The sequence below is a fragment of the Cetorhinus maximus genome, chromosome 18 (genome assembly GCF_964194155.1).
Source record: "Cetorhinus maximus chromosome 18, sCetMax3.hap1.1, whole genome shotgun sequence".
Lineage (NCBI taxonomy): Eukaryota > Metazoa > Chordata > Chondrichthyes > Lamniformes > Cetorhinidae > Cetorhinus > Cetorhinus maximus.
Genome location: NC_135896.1, coordinates 69,354,795 through 69,364,324, shown reverse-complemented (window position 1 = coordinate 69,364,324; position 9,530 = coordinate 69,354,795). Strand labels below are relative to the sequence as shown.

Here is a 9,530-nt window from a genome sequence, read left to right as displayed (position 1 = left end):
AGATTGATTGAGGGGAAAAATAGTGTATGAGAGTAAATTGCAAGGAGCATAAAAACAGACTGTAAAAGCTTCTATAAGTATGTAAAAAGAAAAAGATTAGTGAAGACAAATGTAGGTCCCTCACAGTCTGAAACAGGAGAACCTATAATAGAAAACAAGGAAATGGCAGAGCAATTAAACAGCTAATTTAGTTCAGTCTTCACGGAGGAAGACACAAATAACTTTCCAGAAATGCTAGGGAACCAAGGGTCTAGTGAGAAGAAGGAATTGAAGGAAATTAGTATTACTAAAAAAGTAGTGCCAGAGAAATTAAGGAGCTGAACGCCAATAAATCCCCAGGGCCTGATAATCTACATCCCAGGGCGCTAAAGGAGATGGCCATGGAAACAGTTGGTTGCCGTCATCCAAATTTCTGTAGATTCTGGAACAGTCCCAGCAGATTAGAGGGTGGCAAATGTAACCTCACTATTTAAAAAGGGAGGGAGGTAGAAAACAGAGAATTACAGACCAGTTAACCTAACCTCAGTAGTATGGAAAATGCTACAGTTTATTATAAAGGATGTGATAACAGGATACTTAGAAAATATCAACGGGATTAGACAAAGTCAATATGGATTTATGAAAGAGAAATCATGTTTGACAAACCTACTGGCATTCTTTGAGGACCTAACTAGCAGAATAGATAAGGGAGAACCAGTGGATATGGTGCATTTGGATTTTCAGAAAACTTTTGATAAAACACCACATAAGATGTTATTGTGTAAAACTAAAGCACATGGGATTGGGGGTAATATATTGGCATGGATTGAGAATTGATTGGCAGACAAGAAACAGAGAGTAGGAATAAATGGGCCTTTTTCAGAGTGACAGGCAGTGGCTCGTAGGGTACTGCAGGGATCAGTAAAACACTAAAACACTGGCCCCAGCTATTCACAATATATATCAGTGATTTGGATGAGGGAACCAAATGTAATATTTCCAAGTTTGCTGACGATTCAAAATTTGGTGGGAATGTAAGCGATGAGGAGCAGTTAAGAAAGCAAATGGCACGTTGGCCTTGACTTGAGTATAGGAGCAAGATGTCTTACTGCAGCTTGGTGAGGCTGGTGTATTGTGTGCAGTTTTGGTCTCCTTACATAAGAAAGGATATACTTGCCATAAAGGGAGTGCAGTGAAGGTCCACCAGACTAGTTCCTGGGATGGCAGGATTGTCGTATGAGGAGAGATTGGGCCAACTAGGCCTATTCACTGGAGTTCAGAACAATGAGAGGAGATCTCATTGAAACATATAAACCTCTGACAGGGATGGACACACTGGATGCATGGATGATATTTTCTCTGGCTGGGGGGTCTAGAGCAAAGGGTCACAGTCTCAGGGTACGAGACAGGCCATTTAGGACTGAGATGAGGAGAAATTTCTTCACTTAGAGGGTGGTGAACCTATGGAATTCCCTACCACAAAAAGCTGTGGAGGCCAAGTCACTGAATATATTTAAGAAGGAAATAGATAAATTTCTGGACTCTAAAGAAGTCAAGGGGTATGCAGGAGTACGGAGTTGAGATAGAGGATCAGCCATGATCATATTGAATGGTAGAGCAGGCTTGAAGGGTCCAATGACCTACTCCTGCTCCTGTTTTCTATGTTTCTAATATCTACTTGGAGGCAGGCGAGGCATTTATTGTATGTAGCTTTTGAATCTGAAAGTTAAAATAATGAACATAGTTTTAATTGAAATGAAACAGGGCTGGCATAAGAATGTAAATTAATTTATTTGTGATACCATAGATGGAATTTTATGCAAATTTAATGTTAAATAATAAATGGAAAATTCTCACTAACATTTTTTTTGATATCTGTAGCCTTCAAACTCTCTTTATGGTCACAGTGGCCCTTCTCCAGCAAAGTGGAGATGAAATTGTTTTAAAAACTCTGGTCACAATTGTGTGATAACTTATAGGAGGGGTGCTTATTGAAAAATTATCCCTTTCGAACATTATGAAGAGTCAAAGGTTGAGCTACAGATAGGTATAGAAGAAAAAAAGAAGTATATGCAGCTTATTAATGCCTTTCATTACTTATGGGCATCCCAAAATGCATTATAGCCAACAAAGTAATTTTGAAGTATAGTCACTATACTTAATAGTATATAATAGTATAATAGTATATATGTTATACTATAGTTAATAACCTTGCTACTGCTAATAAACCTTATTACTGCTAATAAACCTTAACCAATACCAATACCTCTCATATTTCCACCCCGGTGGCTCAGTGATGAGCCCCACTGCCATTCCAGGATCCAAGAAGCTCCAAAGTTTGACCTCTGATCCATGTTGAATCAGCTGATCCAGAATAGGGCAGCAATGAAATGCATTAATTCGTGCCCCTGTATTATGGAGGAGAAAAATTGGTCCATTCTTTATTTATCCAGTCATTTCGTCAGGAAGTACGTGCATGTGGTTGCCAAATGAGGGCAGGTTGAGCAACAATCAAAAGCCACTGTACAGCCTCAGAGATACTAAATAACTGGTTATATAGGGTGCAGAGAGCTATACTGCTTCTAGAATGGCACCGCAGAAATGAGCCATTCTTTCAGCACGAAGGAGCATGGGAGAAAACTAAAAGAGGGGGAAAAAAGGTACTCACCAGTCTATCCCACCCCACCCAACATGTTAGTGATGCAATAGTTTACAGTATAAACTTCCTATACTGTGTTTTTCTAGAAAGTGTTACAGGCACTTACAGGTTTGCTCTTCATTTTATATGCTGGATGAGAAGATAACAGCCAAACTAAAATAGATTCAATAATGGGTGAGCAGAAAAGTGGCAAGTGGAATTCAATCTGTAGAAGTGTGAGGTAATAGATTTAGGAAGTGTGAACAAGGCAAGGGAATACCCTCTGAATGTAGGATACTCAGAAATGTAGAACAACAGAAAAACCTTAGAGTGCATGTCCACAGATCTCTGAAAATAGCAGGACAGTTAGATGTGAGGTAGTGAAGAAGGCATACAGGATACCTTACTTTATTAGCTGAGGCAAAGAATGTAAGAGCAGGGAAGTTATGCTAGAACTGTATAAATCACAAGTTGGGCCACAGCTAGAGCACCAAATTCATTTCTGATCACCACATTACAGGAAGGACGTGATCTCACTAGAGAGGGAAGATTAATGAGGATCTTGCTAGGACTGGAAAATTTTATCTATGTAGAAAAATTGAATGCATTGGGTTTGTTTTCTTTTGAAGTTGAGGTGTACAAAATCATGAGGGGCCAAGATAGAGGAAGGACCTATTTCCCTTAACAGAGTGGCCAGTAACCAAATAGCATAGATTCAACGTAACTGGCAGAAGGAATGGGGGGGAATTGAGAAATATTGTTACCCAGAGGATGGGGCTTTGGAACTCTGCCTTAAAGGATGGTAGAGGCAGAACTCTTATTTGCATTTAAAAACAAACTTGGATATGCACTTGAAGCGCTGTAACCTACATGACTACAAGCTAAGAGCGGGAAAGTTCAGGATCAGGCTGGATAGCTTTCTTTTATCAGCATAGACATGATGGGTCAAATGACCTCCTGTGCTGGCATTTTATTATATGTTTCCATTGTAACATGCAAAGAAGTATGTCCAAGATGAATTCAGGTTAATGAAATTATGAAGGGAGACTCGAGGAACTGAGCTAGATTTAATTGTCAAGAAAGATAGAGAGGAAAGCTGGTTTGGTGTTTAAAACTTGAAGCCTTGGGTAAAGCAGATATCTAGAGGTGACATTTTGAACTTTGCTTGAGACTAGTTAATTTGGTACTTGTTCTGCAAAGTTAAATATTTTAATTATTTTTTTCTTTGTAATAATAGATAAAGCAAAAGCAGTTAATGTCATTGTTGAAATATTACTTTTTAAAAAGCTGCTTAATTATCTGGTTAAGAACCTGATTTAAGACTAGAAGGACTGGTATGCTGTAAATGACCACAGTAAACAATGGATCCTGCGTTGGGGAGGTGCTGTCTTTGGAATTCAATTAGCTTTAATGTCACATTGGTATTCTGAAAATCCACTATTACTCCTTGTGAGTCTGAGACATTCAAGCTGAAAAGTTATACCAGTAACCAGCTTTCCTCCTGCAGCTGAATTTGTTAGATAGAGTGTATAATATGCCATATTCCACCAATTCTGAGAAAGGAATAATTTCATTGAGCCTTTTCCAGGTTTTCCCATTTTCTTATGTACCTACATATAACATACAAAAGTAAACTTTGTAATGCTTAACTATGTCCTTGAACAAATTGGGTGTTAGGACATGTGATAACAATGGCCTAGATTTTGCAGAAAGATTAGTAATGAATAAGTCAGACTGCAACTTCCAGGGTCCACATGTGCACAGTTAAACATGAAAGATCAGAAGTGTCCATTGAATTTACCTTGCTTCTCCACATGCTTCGCTACCCCAGTACCTCATGGAGAGGTTTGGCATTCAAGCATGGGAAAGGAACAAAGTCTGGTACTTTTGCGATAGATGCCAATTAAACACAGCAGCATTGTCCTTTCAAGTGTAAGTGAATTTTTAATGGAATGGTGTGTATTAATTACTACCAAGCAACCTCTGAAAATTAGCTTAATAGTGTGGAGAGTCCTTCAGATTTAATTTTAAATTTTAATGAAGCTCTTTTATCTCTCTCTCAATCCCTCGTGTCACACTTGCTTCTTTTGCAAATCACTTTAAATTTGTGCCCTCTCGTTCTTGATTCTTTTATGAGTGGCAACAGCTTCTCCCTATCAACTCTGTCTAACCCCCTCATGATTTTGAACATCTCTATCAAATCTCCTTTCGGCCTTCATCTCTCCAAGGAGAACAGTCCCAACCTTTCCAATCTATCCTCATAGCTGAAGTTTCTCATCCCTGGAGCCATTCTTAACCTCTTCTGCACTCTCTCCAATGTGTTCACATCCTTCCTGTAATATGGTGCCCATGAGGATTGCACTGTGGGTGTACCTAGACCAGATGGACTGCGGTTCAAGAAGGAAACTCTCCATCACCTGCTCAAGGGCAATTAAGGATGGGCAACAAATACTAGCCTAACTCACATCCCTTGAATAAATAAATTTTAAAAACATCCAACATTGCCAAACTTCAGATTCAGTGCACACAATGTGCTTGTATGATTTTTAAGTGGTGGGTTATGTTAAACTGTGTACTTTAGTACATGAGGCGTCAGCAACTGAGCACGTATTCAAGCACAGGAAGGATTTTTTGTCTCTACAATATTGGTGTATAAGACATTCAGACATAAAGATTTTCTGAATACTTTTTAGAAGTATCTAATTGAAAGTGGATAATCATTAGTGGAATTTTATTTTATCTCATGCTCAAGCAGCAATTTTAACGATAAAACTTGGTGCATGACCACATTTTAGGTTCAATTCTATGTATTATACTTGGGAGTAAACTCATGTCTTTTGTTTTTATTCAGAATAAGCCTGGTAAACATGTGTTATATGGCTGCAGTGAACTGTTCAATGCTGGTCAATTCCTGAAGCAGGTATTGTATTTTACTTATTTGTTAAGTTATGGCATATGGTATTGATTAAAAGAGTAGATAATCGCAAGATTTATGTAAGCATAATTGGTTCTGAGGTTCACCTTAAAGTTAATGATTTTTGCTATCATTGTTTAAATGCATATATCTACAGAAAATGTTTCAGAGATAATTGATTTCTTAATGAGTCAGTGAAACTTCTGCTCAGATGGTATGCTGTTGAGCATCAGGAGGAGGTGGTTAAGCTTTCTCCTGTTGGAGATGGTCACTGCTTGGAACTTGCCACAGATGTTACTGTTACTTTTAAGACCAAACCCAAGTTTAGTGCAGGCCCTGCTATCGGCTGATATGGGATGCTTCATTATTAGAGGAGTTCTTGATGGAGCTTAACAATGCAGAATCATCAGAAACTGTCCTACTCTTGATCTCCTGATGCAGTGAAGCTCATCGGATGAATATGGTCAAGATTGCTGCCTTGAGGAACTTCGGCAGGGATGTCCTAAGACTCGAATTAATGGTTCCCAACGTGTCCTTTGACAGAAGTGAGCCCCCCGCACCTGGAGGATTTTGCAGTTGATCTCAGTTTTGCCAACTTTGGTGGGAAGACTAGAAAAGCAGAATATTATTTAAATGGAAAGAGACTGCCGAATGTTGTAATATAGAGGGATCTGGGTGTCGTCGCCCGTGAATCACAATAAGTCAGCATGCCGGTTCAGCAAGTAATTAAGAAGGCAAATGGAACATTAGCCATTATTGTAAGGGGAATGGAGTATAAAAGTAGCTACAACCGTACAGGGTATTGGTGAGACCACACCTGGGGCAGAATTTTTCCATCGACGGGCAGGCACGGCAGGTGGGCCCAGGAGCAGTCAGGAAGCCGACCGCCGCCCACGATCAGGCTCCGACCACAATTTCCCACTGGCTGGCCAATTAACAGCCAGCCAGCGTGAAATGCGCACTGCAGCGCTGCTGGGTGGGTTCGAGAGGAGTGCGAGCACTGAAGTTCGCATATGTGCGCAGTAAAAGCCCCCTGAGGCATAGAGCTGCTTCAGGGAGCTGAAGGTTTTTGAAAATAAAAAATAAAGAATTTAAAAATGTTAATAACATGTCCCCTCATGTGACTCTATCACATGAGCAGGGACATGTAGGAAATAAGTTTGAAAATGTTTTATTTTTTTTAAATCGCTGAATGAAACCTTATCCTGCCCATGGATGAGGTTTCGCAAAGGCTGCTTGGCCTTTTTGCCTGCCCACCAACCGTAAGGTTGGATGGGCAGCGAAAAATGTCATTTAATTATTACTTTAATGGCCTTAACAGGCCTGTTAATTGTCAGCGGGCGTTTTGCCAGCTCCTGCAGGTGCCCGCCGACTGAAGTATCGTGCGAGTGCGCAATGATGTTGGGATGCTCGCTCAACGTCATCGTGCATCAATTTACACTCGTTCAGATTGGGTGCCCGCCCGCCCAACAAGCGCAATAATCTGCCCCTAGAGTATTGTGTGCAGCTCTGGTCACCTTACTTAAGGAAGGTTACACTCTACAAGATGCACTGCAGCAACTCACCAAGGCTCCTTCAACAGCATCTTCCGAACCCATGAGCTTTACCACCTAGAAGGACAAGGGCAGCAGATGCATGGGAACATCACCACCTGCAAGTTTCCCCTCCAAGTATATCTACAGAAAATGTGCTCAGATATAATACCAGCCTGACGTGGAACCATATTGTCATTCCTTCACTGTTGCTATGTCAAAATCCCAGAACTCCTTCCCTAACAGCACTGTGATGTACCTACACCACATGGACTGCAGTGGTTCAAGAAGGCGACTCACCACCATCTTCTCGAGGGTAATTAGGGATGGGCAATAAATGCTGGCCTAGCCAGTGATGCCCACATCCCTTTGAAAGAATAAAAAAAAACCTTACATTGGAGATGGTTCAGAGAAGGTTCACTAGGTTGATTGCTGGGATGAAGGGGTTGACTTATGAGGAAAAATTGAGCAGGTTGGACCTGTACTCATTGGAGCTTAGAAGAATGAGAGATAATCTTATTGAAAGATAAAAGATTCTGAAGGACACTCATTTACTTTCTCTCCACAGATGTTGCTCTGACCTACTGAGTTTTTCCAGCACTGTTTGTTTGTTTATTTTCAGATTTTCAGTATCGCAAAATCTGAAAATAAACAAACAAAAAGTGATGGAAAAACTCAGCAGGTCAAGCAGCATCTGTGGAAAGAAACAGAGCTAACGTTTCAGGTGGAGTGACCTTTTAATTTAAGAAGGATAGAAATGTGAGAGTTTTTAAGCCAGTGGAAGGGAGGAGTGGCAGAAAGAACAAAAGGGAAATTGTGATAGGGTGGAGGGCGGGAGAGATTAAGTAACAAAAGATTTCATGATGCAACAGGCAAAGAGATTGATAGCGGGTATAGTAAAGAAACAAAGGTTATGTCCAAATGAGGTGTGAATGGCTGTATAAAAACGTTTGAATGCAACGTGAAGAGATAGATAAAGAAACCAGACAGGGCCAACCCAGAAAAACAAAAAAAAGCACACAATAAAGGCAGAGGTTATGATCTAAAGTTGGTGAACACGAGTTGAGTCCAGAAAGCTGTAGAGTGCCGAGTCAAAAGATAAGTCATGAGTTTGCATTGAGCTTCTTTGGAACACTGTAGTAGGCCATGGGCAGAAAGGTCAACCTGGGAGCAAGGTGGAGAATTCAAATAAGAAGCAGGCGGGAACTCAAGGTCATGCCTACGGACTGAAACTCCATTCTCTCCATTCCATAAAGCGGTCGCCCCAATGTAGGGGACACTACGTCCTGAACAGTGAATACAGTGTACTAAATTAAAAGCACAAGTAAATCGCTGTTTCACTTGGAAGGAGTGTTTGGGGCCTTGGACAGTGAGAAAGGAGGAGGTGAAAGGACAGGTGTTACTCCTGCACTTGCACAGAAAGGTGCTGGAGGGAAGGGAGGACTGTTAGGAGTGACTCAGAAGTAGGCTTGGATGTCACGGAGGGTACGGTCCTTTCCAAATGTTGAAAAAGGAGTATTAGCAGGGCCCATAACATTTGCTGTGTATAGTTATTGATGTCACATGGACTGAACTAAATTGGTTGGACTCTGGCATGTAACAGACTGATTTCTCCGCAAGGCTGAGGTAGACTGTACATTTTACTTTTGGATTAAGATGCTTACAAATACTTCTATTTCAGCCTTGCCTCTTGCACTCATCATCGGCCCTCATATGATGGAGAATGGGAATGTCCATGGATGTTCCTTCCATTAGTTGCCCAATTGCGCACCACCATTCTCTGGATAAGATAGAGCTACAGAATTTTGGTCATACCTGTTGGGTGTGGAATCACTGATTTCAGTCTTCAGCTTGCCTTGTTTGATTAGTTTGCAGATAGTCCTGGTTGTAGCTTTGTTAGGTTGATTTTTCATTCTAGATTGAGCCTGGTACTACTCCTGCCTTGCCTTTCCACACTGATATGTAACTGGTGCTCTTTTCTATCCTTCAGCTATCGCAACTTGGATCTCAGAGTTAAGACACACTATAGTTTCTCTGCACATTGCCAAGGTGGGGAGAATACATACAGCATGTTTTGCTACTCCAATGTCACCCTTTATTTACATACTGCTTTCTTGTAATATTATAATACTTGTAATTCCATTTATTTGATAATTCTTTGATGCAATTGGATATAATTTCTGAAATTTTTAACATCAACTATACATCATGTAACTGTACAAATAGTTGAAATAAATCTGAAAACCAAAATCTTTGCGGTATTAAATGGAATTATTTATTCTAGTAGTTTGTATAAATGTTTTCTCTTTTGCAACATATCTTACCAAACAAGACATTTTTTTTTTAAATTAGCATGCAAGTCATTAGGTAGCAGTCATGACTGGGAACTTAACTTTTTTCTTTCGACTCCCCGCCAGCCAGCTAAGAATTTCCATACTCTTACTGTCCTTCCCTCAGCTGAAATCAG

General features: G+C 40.3%; 1 protein-coding gene across 2 annotated transcripts in view; it reads left to right on the top strand.

Annotated features, from left to right (window-relative positions):
- Nucleotides 1-9,313, top strand: part of scfd1 (sec1 family domain containing 1) — a 222,859-nt gene extending 213,546 nt beyond the window's left edge. Inside the window, exons 23-24 of one of the 2 annotated variants that reach the window (XM_078562864.1) lie at nt 5,469-5,537; nt 9,054-9,313. In XM_078562864.1, coding sequence (XP_078418990.1) covers nt 5,469-5,537; nt 9,054-9,080 — 96 coding nt within the window. In that variant the 3' untranslated portion in view covers nt 9,081-9,313. Of the gene's footprint in view, nt 1-5,412; nt 5,538-9,053 lie in introns of both variants that reach the window. The other variant, XM_078562863.1, reaches the window with a different exon arrangement.
- Nucleotides 9,314-9,530: the final 217 nt, after the last annotated feature.